Genomic DNA, 20,357 nt, shown 5'->3' on the forward strand with positions numbered 1-20,357 from the left:
TTTGTATCACGTGGATTGTATTGGCGTCACATAGGCCATCATCACGTGGTTTGTATTGACGTCACACAGGCCATCATCACGTAGTTTGTATTGACGTCACACAGGCCATCATCACGTGGTTTGTATTGACGTCACATAGGCTCTGCACAAAGTAGTTTGTACAGGCTGTCAGTATGATGAACTCACATCTGTGTATTTAAAAGGCAGTGAGCTTAGGTACATGCTACTTAGTAAATGACCTTGAACTTACTGTTGCAAATAAGAGTAGCCCTTCTTGGACTAAGTGGACAGTCGTGGGAAATGTCATCTTTATTATTATCACTTGATGCAACCCTGAGTCTTGACTCTTTAGTTCTGCAATAATGATTTTATTAAACATTGTTGCAGCAAAATCTTATGACTTGACAAATCATGTTCTGTATGTGAAATCTCTCAGTTTAGCCCCCTGACAGATGTCTCATACGGAGAGACAAAGTCAGGGATCAAATGACCAGCTACACATTTTGTATTTATGCACTATGACTGTTCCAGGGTTTCCTATTACAGTGATTGATCAGAAACTATAAAAAAAAGTTACATTTACATAAACATGATAAGTTGCGAAAAATGTAGTACCCGTACACTCATACCCATCAGTCATGTAAGAAACCATTGTTTTAAAACATGTGAAATTACATGTATTTTGAAGACATGAAACATTTATGGATCACAACTTCTTTCTTGTTTGTAGCAACGTTTCTGTGCTAATTCTTGCCCTTGTCTTTGAATGGCATTTAGAAGTGATTCACATAAGGAAGAGAGTATATGAATGTCAACTTCTTTAATATGAGGAACACAATGTTTCGTAGTATATGCTTACTCCTTCATCAGGTGAATGAATGCCATGAGGCAGAGAGCACATATATGTACATGTAAGGACAACAAAATTAATAAGATAACAGAAAGGTGGAAACTAACAAAGGTACAAGCTAACAAAGAAAGCCAACAGATGATTGGCGCTGATAAGGTGATTAGCAATAAACAATGGAAGCCAACACTTAAGTAATCAGTTCATTACCTGAAGAGGCGACTAACTGATCAGGTGGTCAGGCTCACTGACTTGGTTGATGTCATCGTAACCCAACTGCGTGGATCGATGCTCATAATGTCAATCACTGGATTGTCTGGCCCAGACTTGATTACTTACAGACCGCCATCATAGCTGGAACAGTGCTGATAGCGGGGTTAAAAAACAAACAAACCAACCAAAAAACAAACCTGACGAGGGGGCAGAAAGTCGCCTTGAAACATTATCACAAACATAGAATTAGTTGTTATCATACAAGATTCATGTCATTATAATGCCTATCATAGACTAAAAGTGTTTTGGAATTCGCACATATTGAAAACAGTACCTGAGGGAGCGAGGCTAAAAGTTGTCGCCACACATTGGGGCATTGCTCCATGACAAGTGACTATAATTTCCATGCCAAAGCCCCCAGACAGACAATGCATGCTCTGTCTGCCCTGGCAATCAATAGTGCTGGTCCCATTGCTTGTCATTAGTGTTCATCTGCGTACTGAAGCATGATGTTGATTGTCAGGCTCTTTGCCCAGATTTACCTCAATCAGGTGATTGCAGGGATTCATACTGCTGCTAGTTCCAGAGTAGAGAATTGTTGTGAGGACTAGTAGATTGCTCCCAGAATGTGTTAATGTTACATAAGCCTCAAGTCCAAAATGAATTGAAGGCAAACTGAATTTTCCAATGGTGTTTAACTCTGTGGTAATATACCGTACTACACATAAGAGGTTTTGGACCAACCAATTCTTTTATATTACTACAGTAACTCTTTTATGCCATTACTGATTAACTATAGTAATATGAAAGAATCGAGTAATCCCTAACTTTGTTTGAGTCATATGTTTACTATGCCTGCAACAGTGATTTATAGGATCAAGTGTAGGATGCATGGTCACAAGGGGTGGAACAAGTCACTGCACTTTCGGTGAATTACGATTCTCTGTGCCACAACTGTATCTTTTGTATCGTGAAATCATGTTTTGATGAGAAAGCTAAACTTGGTATTTGATAGTGATTCCTAGTCACATGCTTATGGTCGGAATCGTACAATGGATTCTGTTTTTAGCAGAAATTTCTTCTGATGATGGTAATGTTTTATGTTGCTTATATTTGTATATATAAGGGTGAAATTTAAAATAGTCTGAAAATTAATTGTAAAAGTAATTGCATGTATTTGTGATGGGTGCAGTGTTCTTATAAAAATATAATGCCAGACTGCCATCAAGACCAAGAATCTTTAGAAGCTGCAGGCCTGACTAAACTCTTCAGGACCTCGTGTGCGAAAACCCTGCAGCTTTTTATGACAAATAAATCGAGGACCCATACTATTTTGAAACGAAGGGCCGGACTCGAAATCTACCTGCCACAGTCCTTCAAGCAGGCACTTATTTCGAACACTGGACGGGTGCCACTGGTGTGGCAGGATACATTCAACTTTTCGTGAACACCTGATATCACTATTTCATAGTGATTCGGGGGCACGGGTGGCCCAGTCGTCTAAGGCGCCGCGATTCACTGTGCAGAGTTGCGTCCCTTGGGCACGCCAGAAACCTATGATTGTGGGTTCGAATCCCGGTTCGCCCCAATGATGTTTCTAGGTTTGTCAGCACCATACCCGTGCTCGTGGGTTTCACCGAAGTAGTAAACGTCTTAGACCTGCATCACTTCGGGCTTTCCTCCCACATTAAGCTGACACGCCTTGATATAACTGAAATAATGTTAAAAGCGGCGTTAAACCCAACTCACTCACTCAAAGTGATTCATTAACACATGATCATGATATGCTAGTAGTCGGAATTGTAAAGTGGATTCTTCTATGAGCAGAGACAAAATTGGAAAGGATTTTGTTGCTGTTATTTCTTATGTGAATGTGTTGTTTATGTGTTCATACATTTCAATGATGTTCCTCTTTTTTTTTTGCAGGATTTTGGAAAGAATCCCCAGATGCGATTTTTTGTTCAGGAATATATCCAAGCCTTGAACTGTCAGAATGATGGCATACGGGTAGTGCAGAACTTCGTCAGGAGGTGAGATCAGTGGACTCGCTTATACCATCTTGACACTTATTCCATCTTATTTAAGCTGACAACATTATGACAGCAGTGTTTGAAATTAAGGGGGGCTGACTTCATGGTCTTTGAAATTTGCTCCTGTGGCATTTGAATCTGAGACCCCTTGAATCCTTACTTTTAGCATGGGGGTATGTCAAGGACCCGTGGACTTTCAGTGTTGACAAATAATTGATTCTGTGGCTTTGACGTTTTATATTTCTATGCTTGATTTCAAACGTTGAGATAGTGTGTGATCAAATCAAATTGCAATGCATGAATTATCATCACAGGAAATAGGAAGAGAGCCAGAGCCCATGCATGCATTGAAAAGTATTTGAAAAAAACCACAGTTGCACATCAGTATTAGTTGTCGCATTGCTTTGTGCAATTACTTATCTGCTAAAATGCAGTCATTGAAAGCAAACTATCTTGGTCAATATGTACTAATGAGTATGCAACTATTTTTGGTAAATCCAGATCAAATACGAAGTGGAATCTACAGAGTGATTGATCTCCAACATATCGGCTATCTCAGTACTACACTACTGGAAGCAGTAAAATTAACCATTAACATGGCAGCAGAGTCGTTTCTGATGGAATCTCTGCTGCCATTCCCCGCCTGTCTAGGATATGTCATTAAACTACTATTTTAGGATGTTGTGTAGTTTCAGTGGATACACTCTGTTGTCTGGTCTATCAAACAAAGTAAAGTCTCACAATGACTGGTGTAGAGTGCATAACATTGCATTGCAAACATTCTGAAATGGTCATGTTTATTCCTCTAGGAAGTGCTAATTATAAATGATCTTGTCAGTTCTTACATTCTGTTTGGGCACAGATGGTGCGGTGGTCTGAGGTGCAGCAACTCTTGTCTGTTCCATCTCTTTGTTGCCAGATGTGCTAATGGGGATTTTTTCCCCTCAGTTACATTGATTTTGACCCTTCTCTTTCAACCCATACTTGCTGTGGCCCGTGAAGATCCGGGGTAGAATAGGTGTTCAGCAACCCATACTTGCTGTGTCCTGTGAAGGTCTGGGGTAGAATAGGTGTTCAGCAACCCATACTTGCTGTGGCCCGTGCAGATCCGGGGTAGAATAGGTCTGCAGCATCCCATACTTGTTGTGGCCTGTGAAGGTCTGGGGGTAGAATAGGTGTTCAGCAACCCATACTTGCCGTGGCCCGTGAAGATCCGGGGTAGAACAGGTCTTCAGCAACTCATACTTGCTGTGGCCCGTGAAGATCCTGGGTAGAATAAGTTATAAAAGAGGCTGTGATTGGTTCATCTTCAACTACCCTATGAAGGTCCATGTTAGAATTGTTCTTCAGCAACCCATGCTCGCTATAAAAGGCGACTATGCTTGTCGTAAGAGGCAACTAACAACTATTGCTGAGTACGATGTTAAATGACAAACAAACAAACAAAACAAAACAAAAACATGAAGCTGGCATGTCATGATATAACTGAAATGATGTTCACATCAGCATTGACTGCCTCTATGGTCTTGTGGATAGAGCATCTGCCTGGAGAGCAGAAGGTCAGTGGTTTGATTCCCTGGCCACCTCTTAGATAGAACATCTGCCCTGATAGTGGAATGTCAGTGGTTTACATCCCTGACCTCATCATACCAAAAGGCATTAAGAGATGGTACTTGTTGTTTATACCCTGTCTAGCACTCAGCATTAAGGGAATTTGATAAGGACCGGTAGACTTGGAGTCAGTTCATTGTGTCTGAGTGGGGTGGGGTATCGGTTAAACTGCATGGACATTAAGAATGACATTTTCATCAAGATTTCTGCTTGCATTTCCTCTCAATAAGGTTGATATGGTGGACAAAATGAAACCTATATATCAAGGAAGCTTGTGCTTTTATTTCCGCTCTGTAGTTCTAATTCTGCTGACCGCCTCTGTGGTCTAGTGGTAGAGCATCTGTCCGGAGAGCGGAAGGTTCGTGGTTCGATTCCCGGCCGCGTCATACCAAAAGACGTTAAAAGATGGGTACTTGTTGTTACCCTGTCTGGCTCTCTGCATAAAGGGGCTAAAACAAGGACTGGTCGGCTCGGAGTCAGCATGCTGTGTCTGAGCGGGGTATTCATTTTTTACTACAGCATGGTATCTCAGCGAGCTGTAAATCGGCATCAATTTGGACTAGTACAAGCAGCCACACACACACGCACACACACCTGCTTGCATGTCGCTATGTAAGTGCAATGATCTTGTACGCGACGTTAAACCCAATTTCACCTCACCTCACCTCATCTCACCTCATTCTGCTGCTTGTATCCCAATCTGCTTCTGCCCTACTGACATTAATTCTCCCCGTTGACATTTGCCATCTTCACAGTGATGGTAAGCTGTGTTCAAGTGGTTCACTATGAGCACTGACCAACAAGACCTCCAAGTGGGTGACCAGATTAGATGCCATGACGACAGGCGCCCTGTGTGATGGCCACAGTGCATGGTGCTGATAACTATGGTTCCATATCCCATCAGGTTCCTCTGGCAGAACCATTGGAACTGACGGTGTTATATTTAGCTTATCCTCATGGGATTAGTTTGCCAACATGACCAATTATTAAGTCAAGACCAATACTCCCTCTGCAGAGGGGTTATTGTGGAATATTGATGCTGACATTTCATTTAGAGCGCCACAGATCCTCATGCCCCACGTGGTTGAGATAACTTTTCATCCGATGCGTAAAGTGACAGAGACATCAATATTTCACAAGAATTCAATATTTCATTGTCATCATGAATTCAATGTAGCATTTGGAATTTATGAATCTGACATTTCTTGAAATTAGACTATCTGTTTCTTTATCTAAGAATCCATTCCCTGGTAACGTTCATTTCAAACATGTTTCAAACTGTTCCATGCCATTAAATACACAGAATGGAATTATGTATCGTGAAAAAAGATTCTCATCCATTTAAAAATTGAATATTGTTTGTTTGTTTTTCATCCCCTGCCACAAAGTCAGGCAGGGGATAGAGGAACGGAATCTTTCTGTCCTTCCGTCTGTCCATACCATTTAAGTCCGAGAAATGAAAGTTTACGCACTGATGTTACTGGTCATGATCTCAAATGAGTTTGAAAATTGGTGTCCTAAATGCTTTTTTTTACATAATTATGACCCTTGTTCCATGGTTTTCATCTTAGCAACTGCCTGTCTCTTCCTAAGGCTTTATAGGACTGTTTTCTATAGTTAATATTATATACTATATGTAATATAATATATAAATTATACTATATAAACAAAAACAAAATTCTAATGAGGGAGGATAGTGATAATGCTGTTTTCTTGTTTGTGTGTTAAATGCCACTTCTAGATTGCGGTGGTCTGTAAATAATCGAATATGGACCAGACAATTCTGTGATTGACATCATGAGCATTGATTTTCACAAATGGGATATGGTGACAGTGAGCCTGACCATCTGATCCCGTTTGACATTGTGATATTGTATTTCAGTATGCACGGACCCTCCCATACATGTCCGCACCCAAGGGTGTTGCCAAACCTAGTTGCTGTCTGCCTGGCTGCCATCTACAACCTGTACGAGGAGAAGAGCAAGTGAGTGTGCCAGATAAGACTAGACTAGACTTCTTGCAGCTCGTAAGGCCTTTCAGCTTACGTTGTGTATTAAGTGAGTTGAGAAAGAGTTGTTTGTTTGTATGTTTGTTGTTAAACGCCGCACTCAGCAATATTCCAGCTATATGATGGTGGTCTGTAAATAATCCAGTCTGGACCAGACAATTCAGTGATTGACATCATGAGCATCCATCCCCACAATTGGGATACGATGACATGCTTCACACCAAGTCAGCGAGCCTGACCACCCGATCCCGCTAGTCGCCTCTTACGACAAGCATAGATCTTTATGGGTCAGTTGAGAAATAGTGCTAACCGATCCATTGACAATAATTAAAATGAGGCATTGTGAAAATGCATTAGTTGGTGAATTTTGTGTGTTATTATTATTATTGTTGTTGTTGGTGAAGACCACCCAATAAAGTACTTGTATTATTTGTGGTGGCATGTCGTCCTGTGTACCAGTGAGGTACCTGTAACCTTCCCCGTGGTTGAGAGTACGTGGGCAGAGGTGCATCCAGGTTTTGTGAAAAGAAGTGACTTGGCCGAGTGAGGAGTTAACATGTAAGGTGTCTGAAAAATGGGGAGTGTGAACCCCTGCTCCCCACTTCAGGATCTGCCAGTGGTGGGTTGGTGATTGCATTCAGAATGCAACTTCTGAGAGTTTCTAGGACTTTGGTCCTGCCCCATGCCATCGTCAGTACTTCCTGGGGTTTGCACATGTTCCTTCATTACTCATGAATACATGACTGTGGCACATACTGCAGGAGAAGTATTGCCAATGTTATCTGAGTACTCATTGGTCTGAGCATTCATGGTTCTGAGCACTCATTGGTCGAACACTCCCTGGTATCCTCTTGCTGGAAGCAGGCTGTGTCGTCATTGGTTAAAAATAGAAGCTACACTGCAGAATAGAGTTGGGACAATACATCGATGCATCGGTGGATTGCGATATTTTACTTCCCGATACAAGTATCGATCACAGTTGCACACAAAGTAAAAAATATCGATTCATACCTTAAATATACTTTAATGGTTGTTACATCAAGCACTAAATTGTGGTGAAAATTAGTAGTGAAGAAGTAAATATTTTCATTTATTCATATTTTTTTCATTCATTGCGACACTGCCAACTGTAAATCATCAGTATGCCAGGTATTTGAGCAGCCTGACTATGAAAAAGATGGCTTATGCACCACAGATAAGAGCATATGCAAGTATCGTGATACATATCGGATCGTGAACAAGGTATCATGATATGTATCGGATCGCACAGTTTGTGTATTGTCCCAGCCCTACTGCAGAGTGTCAATATGTATTCATGAGTGCTGGGAGGAATGTTGTGTTAACAAGCCTGGGTAACACTAATGAAGGCCCACAGTGAAACACAGATTTCATATCATGTGGTATCTCCCTCGGCAAATGTTCACCCACCGGTGAATGGGTACCCAGTCAGATGACATGGTAACGTGAATGTAGAACCTTCTACGGCCTAACAGGCAGCTTGAGTTGCATGATCCCCAGGGAGCTGAGAATGCAAATTGAATGTACACTGATGTGTTGGCTGTGTTAATAAGTGGACTCACTTTGAGCATGTGTTGTGTGTTGTGTGCAAATGTACATATTGTTATGCATACATGGAGCAGCATGGCATCAGTATGGTGAGGTAGTAGTTCAGCCTTGCTCATATTTGGGGCAGTATTTGAATACGTATAGCCCTGCTACTGCTAGATAAAGTAGCCCTCTGTATCATATCAGATATCTAGCAGTACATTAGTGACTTCTCAAAAGTATCTTGCTATTCTAGCCCTCCGATCTACGTGAATTTGTTCCAGCATTTAAGTGGTATCTTGTCAGTTGTAGCTCTCTAGCTGTGTGGCAGTACTCAAGTATTATCACAGCAACAGCAGTCCAAGAAATATTTTACAAGCTCTGTAGCAATGCCTTACGAGGGCTGTTTAAAAAGTTTTAAGCCTGACTAACTTTCAACAATGGGCCATCTCAATGTGAACTAGTCAAAGTAGTACATTATTTGAGTAGCACTGTGACGACAATAATGACCTCAAAACTGCCATGAATGGGTTTTTCAGGGTGGTTTCAGAAAACTTCCTGACTGGAATTGAAAAGCTTCACTATCGATATGAAAATTGCATTGAAAAGAAGGGAGATTATGTTGAAAAATAAAATTAAAAACACTTTAACAGTTGTTGGTTTTGTTTGTTAGGTTTAGAACTTTTTGACCAGCCCTTGTATAAGCAATCAAGTAGTATCTCAGTAATAGTGGCCTCCTGACAATACCGGCACCTTTGTAGGTATGTAGCAATGCCTTTATAACAGTCCAGTGTTATCTTGGTAATAGCTATAATACCTTAATAGCTCATCTGCAATATCTCAGGAATAGTAGCCTTTAGTTATATTTCTATAACCCTGTTGCAGAACTTACAGCTTTGGGGTACCTTAAAATCCTAATTTTGGCGATTTTGCACCTCAGTTGCAGTGTTCCCGCTAGCTTCTCAGTGGACTGACAACTTTAAAAAATACCAGTCCCACCCAAATTTTGTCAGTCCCCACTTTGAACAAATTAATATCGTATGAAAATTACCTGGTTAACATCAATTTCAATGCAGTTTACTTTCATGGCTGACAAATTCAGTGACGTCATTTCTGAAGTAACTTATTTAGACCTACATGTAATCTACACTTAGTTCAATCACAATTTACTCTTTTTTTTTCATGAATATTTCACTTTGATTCAAGACTAAGTCACTACAAATAGATATTTAATCTTGACGCTAAGTGAAATATTATTTCCTTGCACTAAAAATAGACAACGGGTAAAACCCTAATGACAGACAAGCAGACTTCATTCAAGAGATTGTTTTGGACTATCGACAATGTTTTGTTCAACAGCGAAGATTAACAAGATATCTTATTTGCTGGTCCACAGGGACTGGCAATCACAGGAATTACTGGCCCAAGCCTAATTTTAACGGTCAAAATCTGGTAATTACCGGTTAACGGGAACACTGAGTTGAGGTGCCTTGGTATTCCAGTTGTCTTTATGGTGTCTTTAGCAGTATCTCAGTAGCATATCAGTGCTATAGTATGAGTGTAATGATTTTCCTACTTCAATGAAACGGGGCGGTCGGGTAGCCTAGTGGTTTAAGCGTTTGCTTGTCATGCCGAAGACCTGGGTTCGATTCCCGACATGGGTACAATGTGTGAAGCCCATTTCTGGTGTCCACCACCGTGATATTGCTGGAATATTGCTAAAAGCGGCGTAAAACCATACTCACTCACTCACTCACTTTAATGAAACATATACTTGAACAGTATGGCGCTTAAACATGTTTTGAAATGTATTCATCATTCTAAATGTATAAATAATGAATCTGTTTTTTAACAATTTTGTGTTTGTTACAGTGCTATGCATAACAACATTGATGTCATCTTTGAAGAAAATGACTGGTCAGAAAAGCTCCTATGCTACATCTCCATGCTTGAGACTATGTAAGTAGAAACCTTCTGACAGTCAAGTTTTGTATTTGTGTGTTTTGTAACACTGCTTCCTGTAAAGAGGGGTCACGGGTGGCCCAGTCATCTAAGGCTCCGCAATTCACTGTGCATAGTTGGGTCCCTTGGGCATGCCAGAAACCTATGATTGTGGGTTCAAATCCCGGTTCACCCGATTATGTTTGTCAGTACCATGCAAATGCTTGTGGGTTTCACCACAGCACTTCATCTGAGACCTGCATTCCTCCTGCATTAAGCTAACACACTGTGATATAACTGGAATACTGTTTAAAGCGGGGTTATACCCAACTCACTCATTCCTGTAGACATAGCAACATGCCATGCCATCAAGGTATGATGACACACAATCAACCAAGTCATCAAGTCTGTACACCAAATCCATTTAGTCAACTCTTACAACACAATAGATAGCTACCACCATGACATATGCCACTAAGATAAAGCTTGACTCTTGCAGACAAGAAGCAACTAAGACATTACAGTTAGCATGTCACCCGTAGCGTAATTGCCCATTCGACTACCAACCCTCTCTCATCCAGGACCGACTGTCCAGAATGACACAATCTTAGTGCTAAGGTTATTGTAACTCATTTACTTATATATGGAAAGATAATATTGATATCAGCGATTTATCTAGGATTCCAAACTAAGTGCCCATGACAGGCAAACTTGGAAAAATAGTGATTTTTGTCAAAGTTATTTTCTCAGATTAGGAGGTATTAACATTGCATTCAATGCAACTGTAAAACTAGGCATTAATCCTTTTGGATTCTCTGTATTGGTCTTGTAAGCACTGAAATACATGTTACCTCTTCAGAGCCATAACATTTGTTATCATTGGTTATGACTACAAGACATTAATTGGAAATTTGTAATTCTAGTTTAGGAATTTGTGCTGACATAGGCAGCAGACTTGGGTCTGAACAGAGCAGATCTAGATACATCCTTGGCTATATATAGATAGATTACACTAGATGTAGTGGCAGGCCAAGATGGCACCAAATCTATAGATCTAAGAGGGTATCTAGCAGACTTCCTCTCAGTCGTTTGTTTCCTGTTCTTTGCGTATAATGGTCAATATTTACTATTGGGTTCATATTGATGTAGTCGTGGATGTTAACATTGCTGTCACTTACAGAGAGGCAATGGGTACACCTAATTGAGTATTGTAGTTACCAAACTCACCTTCAAAAATCAAATAGGAATACCGGTTCGCACATGCTTGAAAGGATCTTGACATGTGCAGTCTGGCAAGCCTTGATAAGGCCTTAAGTTTAAATCTTCTTTGAAAAGGTTTTTAAATTCAATAAGAAGCAACAATTTGGCAGCCATTGTTAACTTTGCTGGTTAATAAATATATACTACTAAACAATTGACAAGGGATGAGTATTAGAAGTTCAAAGTGCATCACTATTTTTTAATGCACAAGGCCATATTGTGATATGTATCACGATATATGGTATAATTCTAAATTTTTTGTTCAGAAGCAATCTGATACATTAAGGTATAAACAGTAGTTCATAAATGTAACAGAACAAGATCCTGGTTCAACATAATGTTTACTCATTAAATACGAAGCCATCATGGGACCCAGTGTACTCTCTCCTGGGGGGTATATAACATTAAACACATGATAGTTTTCCCAATTTGAAATCATCTGATATATATCAAGCTTGAAAAAATGAAAAGAATGGAAAGAATGAACCTCAGTTTACAGATATACTGGTGATACCTCACACCCTTAGTACTGAGATTTTGTTTCCTGTTACAGAACTAGTGGACATAACATTATTGAATAATGCACTGGTGTTTAATTAACTTGAAATAAAACAAATCATGATTCAGTGCCACTGCTTTATCAGATACTATTTGTATGACCACACTTCCAAACAATTAGTTTTGTTCAGCCCCAAACTTGACACCCAGAATATCCCTATCCAAAGTTGAAAGATATATTACAATTATAGTTTTTGCGTAAAGACATCATGCAATGAAAGTGTAGATTTGGTGTCTGAAGTTGTGCGTGAACCACGGAGCAGTATCAGGTGTTCCATGATGGTAACCCCATTTTGATGATTTTCCAGGTCTGAGTATGACGATTGGCGCTATGTACTTGGCAGCTTATTACAACCAATCCCCTTTCCAGATGAGTGAGTATATTACACTTATTACTTCCACTAATTAAGCAGCACCACATCAATATACTTTAAGGTTTTGTCTGAATTTAAATGCTGGTGACTCTTTTTGTTTTTGAAACCACTCAGTGCTTGGACATCCCTGGGATATTATACCATGTATATCTTCTTCATAGCCCCGGGAATTATTTAGTGCCACATTGACCAATCATGTTAATGGTCAAAGTCATCCTAGAGGTCAGAGTGCAAAGAAAAGTTTGTTTTACTGTATGTCAGTGAAATTTGGTACATGTCATCCCAGGGGCCATGATCTGAATAGGTTGTGTGACTTACGTATAAGGTCAAGGTCACAGGTGAATGTATGTTTGCCAATTTCACTAAAGTGCCCTTTTCTACTGTCATTTTAAGTCTTATGCATGTAGTGGTTATTCTGTTTGAATACTTCCGTATGACAACTGATGACTATATTTTGAGATCAGAAGTAGGTCACAGCCCTATGTTTTCAATGAGAAGGATATGCTATTTTTTCATTGTTACATTGAATTTCACCGAGGAACATCATCCATGATTTACATGCTGGTTAGCCCTATGATCTCTTGAAATACTTTTCACTGACATTATGTCAAATTCATTCTCTGGGTCATACACTCCAAAATGTATTATGCTCATGATAACTCAAGAAGTGTTCAGAGTAGCTGAATGTGATTTGGTACAGATCATCCTTAGGTCGGGGCATGGGCTGGCTTAGCTTTTGAGCAACCTTTATTGAAAATCAAGGTCACTGGAAATCATTCAGTAGGTAGTTTTTCATCTTAATGTAATGAACCAACACAAAGTATTTATATGAAATCTTTGACACTAACTGTTTTATAGATATCTTGCATGGCAAACACATTTTCACAACCTTGGACATGGTCATATGCAACCAGAAATGCATATAGCTTTCTTATCAAGGTAGCTAGAGGCATAGGACTTTCTGTTGCACTGCTTGGGCATATGTTTTTCCCAAACCAAAATTGATGTAATTGATCCGGAAGTGCTAATATATTTGTTTTTAAGATAACTATAGCCGCAGGACTTTCTGTTTCAAAGATGTACTGCATTGGGAATGTGTTTTCCTAAAAAGGATGTGATGTACCGTATTTTCTTGAGTATAGTGCGCACCCATGTATAATGCGCACCCCCCTCTAGCGGGTTCAATATTTTGGAAAAAAAAGAAATTTGAATATTATGCGCAGAAAAAAATTACACCGTACCCTTTCAGCGAAGTCCGGCAAACGAACAGGTGATGAGAAACTTTGTCAGTACAAATTCGAAATTTGAGATAAAAAATCACTAGACATGTTGATTTACCGTTTAAATAGTATTTATTGTTCTGCTAGGCATTGTTTTATATCCAGGGATTAAGATTACCTTGTGTATTTTCTCGTAAACTAAGCCGGAAACAGCAATCAGCTGTACACACGTTTTCTTGGAATTGACCGGTGATTCGGTCAAGACACACCCAATGATATAACTTTATAGGATTTTTAATGTAAGGATCGGCAAAAATTATATCTGAAACTATTTTTTTTATCAGGAATAATATATTCCATTATTTTCTTAATTATATGCAACCTTTACTAAACATATTTAAAATAATAATAGCCCTAAGCGAAGCAGCTGATCGCTATTCCCGGGTATCATTTATTACATGGAACCAGTCTGACCAGTCACCGTCAAGGATCACGCGCACGTGATCGCTTGATCGCGAGAATTTCATGTTGACATAGAATCGTCAAACAAAAACAAATATGACTTTTAACAAGTCAAAGTATGTCATTTATGTTATATGTATCCATTCTCTGTCAACTAAAGTTCGTTTCAAGGCGTCAATAGTGGTATTCTGACCGTGGTTGCTGTTAATAACGGTGCGTTGTGCGATCTTCTGATCGCTTCTCACACGATTTCGCCAAAATTAATAAAAACAATATTAAAAGTTATTTTGAATAGAATTTATGTAATAAGTTAAAAACATAAGTCCAGATATACAAAGAACACTTTTTATAGCCAGACAGTGTAATTACATAATTATTTTGCGTACTTCAGTATGGATTTGTTGACATGGTATTTCCGGTGTTTCGTGCGCAACCCCTTCCACACAGCTGTGTTTTTTGGAAAAAAAGTGCGCACTATACTCAAGAAAATACGGTAATTAAGCTGCGTAAGCTTAGAACTTTGGTATTAAGGTAGCTAAGGCAGTTGTAGAGCATTCAGGAAAAGGTGGGTATGGGGATGCTTTGATTTTGGCGTGTAAGGCAAACACCTGAATCCCAAATTCAAGTGCTGTTCAAAGAGGTGTTAACATTATTCCTGTTTCGTCTAGTGATGCAATGTTGATGCACATAGGTGTGGATGCATTATCTACCAATATGCTATAAAATATGTTTTCTATTTCAGTGCAATAGCCCATGAGGCATTCACATCGTAAGTAGAAATTTGTTGTGTTGTTAAATGTATATAATGGTTGATTTTGTTAGTGATTGTGGAAATGGCTTTAATGTTTAAATATAATGTATTTAACTTTGCAAAAGAGCATCTGCCCGTAGAGCAGGAGCTTAGTGGTTCGATCATCTGGCCGCTTTAAAGACGTTAGTGATGGTACTTTTTGTTACCCTCCCTTGTCCACAGCCTTAAGGGGGTGGTCGGGTAGCCTAGTGGTTAAAGCGTTCGCTCCGGGTTCGAATCCCGACATGGGTACAATGTGTGAAGCCCATTTCTGGTGTCCCCCGCAATGATATTGCTGTAATATTGCTAAAAGCGGCATAAAACCAAACTCACTCACTCACACAGCCTTAAGGGGATAAAACAATGACTGGTTGGCTCTGAGTCAGTATGATGTGTCTGATATAGGAATATCCATGTTAAACTTCATCATGGTATCTCAGTGAGCTAGCGCTGAAAAAACGTCATAAGTCTGAACTAGTACAAAGAAGCACTCACATGTGTGGCTATGTGAGAACAATAATCTTGAATGCGACATTAAACCCCATTTTCATTCACCTCACCCTTTACAGTAAGTTCATTATACTATTACCGTGTGGATACAATCACAGACCCATAGGGAATCATGTCACTATGTCACTTTCAGCCATCACGTCTATTTCACCGACCATATTTAGCTTTTGGCTTTTGGGGGGGGAGAAGAAGGACAATTGTGGGCATTTTGACAGCTGTAGAATCTCTCCATGTGACTCCCTACAGTTTTGAGATAAAAAAACATGTTTTACAATTCTTTATTCTCACCACTCTCGCCCATGATGTTTCACACCACATTTGACGACTGAGTACCATTTTACATACATAAAAAACTGGAATTCACGCACGTAAATGTCACTGATCAAAATCCACTAACACCATCTGAAGCCTGCCTTCAATTAGCCAGGTCGTTTGATGCAGTGTCGGCTGAATCACCCTGACCACAGATCTTACAGAAAATGATGCTGTTACTTCTAAAACAGCTTGAACCCAGTTTACCTAATCCATGTCTTGTCTTAGAATCCACCTTTTTGTTAAGCCCATGCCCGGAAATTACTGATTGTCCAAGCAACATCGTTACATTCCACAAAGGCCAGATTATTTTGTGATCATTGTCAAAACTGATCATCACTACTTGATCCAGTTTGCCCTAATGATGAAGGACAACTATTAGATATTTATGTTTAGCAATGGTTGAATAAGAACTCAATATTAGTGTGCTTTCAGTGATTGTTGTTGATACAATGTAGCGATGAACTCAGAAAAATGTGTGCATGTGAATCATATAAAATATTTCAATTGAGGTTGAAGATGAAAATTGACATAGCATCCCGCAAACATGTCCTGTATTTCCGATGTTCAGTAGATTGCTGGGGAAGTTGTTGGAGATTAAGGAACCTAGTTTTGGTGTAAGCTGTAATCCTCTCTGGTAGTTTTATTGTCAGGGGTTATTGGCCTGATGATCTGTAACACTGTTCCAACCCAGTTTTGTGCATCATCAGTACTTCATGTGTGTGTATACACATTGTTCCTCCATCACCCGTGACCAACCAACCAATCAGACCTGTGAAGATCCAGGGTAGAATAGGTCTTCAGCAACCCATGCATGAACCATTAAAGGCGACTATGCTTTTCGTAAGAGGAGACTACCAGGTTCGGGTGGTTAGGCTTGCTGACTTGGTTGATGCATGTCATCGTATCACAATTGCGTGGATCGATGCTCAAGATGTCAATCCCTGGATTGTCTTGTCCAGACTTGATTTTAAAGACTGCCATCATATAGCTGGAATATTGCTGAGTGCGGCTTTAAACAACAACCTCTACTCAGCACATTGCTTCAGTTTTGAGCAGTGGTAGGGTTTGTCCAATGTTTGTGCACAGGGTAGAATTGATTTGAATTCCGAGTTATACACAGCCACTTTTGATTACCTGACAAGAAATAGACATGCATCACTATTACATAGACTAACGCTTAGTCTATAAAATTTATTATCTTGATAGACACAAAAACTACATTTGAATTGAAAAGGAGCGCCAGTGATATGGGAGGATTCCTGAACGTGTAGACTTGCTTCATTTGAGGCAGTGGCATTACAGTAAGGGTGGGTGGAAGGAAAAATAATATGGTTGAGGGGCTGTGAAACAGACTACACTATTCCACTGCATTCCCAGGGTGATGGAGGACTGAAGTGTAAACAAACCCGTGTGGGGCAAGGTCAGCTAACATGACCTTTACTGATAATCAGTTTGAATCAAGATTAGTTTTTTTAATTTTTTTATTTATTGAATCTTGGAATTACTTCACAGGTCCTTAATTTTCATGCATTAAAGTGACTGAATGGTGCAGTTACCTATTGCTCTTTGTTGTAGAGTTGTTTAAATGCAGTATTTACGCAGAAATAAACATTAATCTGGAGCTAACCTGACCACACACACACTCGGAGCCATGTTTTCATGTGTGAAGGAACACACATGTCCGTTGTTGCTTTAGATTGTTTTATTTTAGGACAAAATATGTGTTGATTATGTTGTAAGGAGTCTTCATGAAATGTATAAGATTCGCATGGATTTGCAAATTGCTTGAAATGAAAACATCTTATTTAGTATTTATGGGTATGAAGAGTGTTTGAAAAGTCATTCAAATCCCGGGACAAAAGTTTGAATTTTTAGATGTAGGTAGCTTCTGTTATTACATGGAATTTAGTGACTACAAACAAACTTGGGCATTGAAGAAATGGTTGTTCAAGCATGGTCATCATTGAAAATTATATTTAGATCACAAATTTAGTCTGTAAAGGTGATACATTATATGCTGCTCTGTACTGAACAGAACAGTGATGACAATGTCAATGGTGCATTGTTTGAGGGGATGTTAGGAATATTTTTCTATTACAATATGCAAACTCACACAAGCAGTAGGAAATGTTAATATTATCTGGAATTATTTTTTTTTAATCTGATGTCCTGTTGTCATTTACTCACTCAATAACTGACACATGGCATGATCTACAGGCAACCACTCACTGACACATGACATGATCCACAGACATTGACTCACTGACACATGACATGATCCACAGACATTGACTTACTCACTGACACATGACATGATCCACAGGCATTGACTCATTCACTGACACATGACATGATCCACAGACATTGACTTACTCACTGACACATGACATGATCCAGACATTGACTTACTCACTGACACATGACATGATCCACATGACATGATCCACAGACATTGACTTACTGACACATGACATGATCCACAGACATTGACTTACTCACTGACACATGACATGATCCACAGGCATTGACTCATTCACTGACACATGACATGATCCACAGACATTGACTTACTCACTGACACATGACATGATCCTCAGGCAACCACTCACTGACACATGACATGATCCACAGACATTGACTTTCTCACTGACACATGACATGATCCAGACATTGACTTACTCACTGACACATGACATGATCCTCAGGCAACCACTCACTGACACATGACATGATCCACAGACATTGACTTTCTCACTGACACATGACATGATCCAGACATTGACTTACTCACTGACACATGACATGATCCACAGACATTGTCTCACTCATTCACTGACATATGATTATCTACTCACTCATTATTGTAATTTGAAAGAGCCTGATGGTTCATAACTTCTTACTCTTAAGCATGTGCTGCATTGTGAAATATCAAAATTTCTACCATTACTTGAAATAGCAGTAATTCCCAATAGATTCCCCACCACCATCTTAACTATGGTGAATGTTTGTTTGAAGAAATAAGCTATGAATATTTACATGGGTTATAACATCCAAGGCCTTGTTTTTTCTGGTTATACCTTTTGAAATATGTACCACGATTTGAAATATTAATGAATGACTACCACAATATGTTTGGAAAATACCTGTGTAGTGCATTTCTAAAGATCATGCATGTCTTTCATCTTGTGGGAAAATATTACATATGTGACATTATGGACATGAAGTTATGAAAAGAGCAACTGTTTCCTGTGATACAAAAAGGAAACCTGTTTGCAACCAGTTTCCTGTATTTAATGTGTCTGTATTAACTACACGCGACCTCAGCAACATCCATCAAAAAACATCATTGTCAAAAATGTGCAGGGAAGTGCTTTATATGCAGGTTCCAAACAAGTTAGAGATGAAAGAACACAAGCACTGTATCGTGGTATGTAATGCAATACATGAACCATTATTACAATCTATTGCAATATGACATTTAGGCCCATACCTATCACTAGTATCTTGTGTGCCACTGGACGTGTCTTCTTGGTTGCCTGGGTGAGGGTAAAGTGCTGGTTTAAATATTGGAAGCAGAAAAATGTATGGTTTGTTCATGTACTACGGATTATTTTAATAAGAAATGAGTTTCTGTGAAACATTTAAGATTTGAATCACATGAAAACTCATTAATGTATCGAACTGTGAAGATCCAGATTAGAATTGGCCTTCAGCACCCTATGCTTATGTCAGACTGGCTGACTTGGTTGATGCGTTTCATCTTACCCCTTTTGTATAGATCAGTGCTCATGATGTTAATCACTGGATTGTCTGGTCCAGAAGAAACAAATTATGTAAGAATATAATGAAACAGTAAGTGGCGTTAATTGTTGACAATCAGTGGTATGTTAATCCTTCTAAAAGCTTGATCAACAGCACGTTCGAATGTAATAATGTTGATAACATGTAAATTGTCTGAAATAACTTCCTGCTGTTGATTAAAGTTGGTGTAATGGACACCTCTCACAGTGGTTGCCATGGCAATGTCAGATGGCGCCACATTTATGTGAGAATTTTATTCAAGTGTTAATATGGAAACAACGTATCACAGTGCCAACGTGACATCGGTCACAAATCATTATTATTCCCTTGACACAAAAGAGCTGATTTTGAAAACACTAATGCAGAATTGCAAGAAACATCCAAATAACCCTTTTATGGCTGCATTACTTTGATCACTGCTCTCTGGCGTGTCATGAGATTTAATGTTTAATGGTTTATTCCAGTGGGGATACAGACCCTGTTTTAAGCATTTGCACGTCATCACTCCACAATAGAATAAGATTACATTAGTGTTGATAACCACACACTCATCAGTCAGTGTTTTACATTTCCTAGTTTCCAACATTGATTTATTGGCACCTAATTGTATACCGAATGTACTCTAAAAATCCAAACCGAAATATTTACCAAATCATTTTTGCAAAACTGACATGGAATATTTTATTGAGAGGTATTCCAAATCTTGTTCAAAACATACATGGCATATTTCATTGAAATATCTGAGACATACATTCATTTTATTGAATTTGAAAATATTTAAATGAAATATACTTGGGAGAGATATTGAAGAAAAAAAGGATGGATGTTTTTTTTTTTGTCCAATAGTGAATTACAGCTGTATGTCCTGTAGA

General features: G+C 39.1%; 1 protein-coding gene across 3 annotated transcripts in view; it reads left to right on the forward strand.

Annotated features, from left to right (window-relative positions):
• The window catches only part of LOC139454090 (C-Maf-inducing protein-like), a 109,486-nt gene that overhangs the window by 54,780 nt on the left and 34,349 nt on the right, over positions 1–20,357 (forward strand). For all 3 annotated transcript variants that reach the window (XM_071235587.1, XM_071235588.1, XM_071235589.1), the window contains exons 8-12: positions 2,987–3,090; positions 6,584–6,685; positions 10,127–10,213; positions 12,322–12,387; positions 14,812–14,838. In XM_071235587.1, coding sequence (XP_071091688.1) covers positions 2,987–3,090; positions 6,584–6,685; positions 10,127–10,213; positions 12,322–12,387; positions 14,812–14,838 — 386 coding nt within the window. The remainder of the gene's footprint in view (positions 1–2,986; positions 3,091–6,583; positions 6,686–10,126; positions 10,214–12,321; positions 12,388–14,811; positions 14,839–20,357) is intronic.

Source organism: Haliotis cracherodii, unplaced genomic scaffold (genome assembly GCF_022045235.1).
Source record: "Haliotis cracherodii isolate W230 unplaced genomic scaffold, xgHalCrac1.p SCAF_10, whole genome shotgun sequence".
NCBI classification, from domain to species: Eukaryota; Metazoa; Mollusca; class Gastropoda; order Lepetellida; family Haliotidae; genus Haliotis; species Haliotis cracherodii.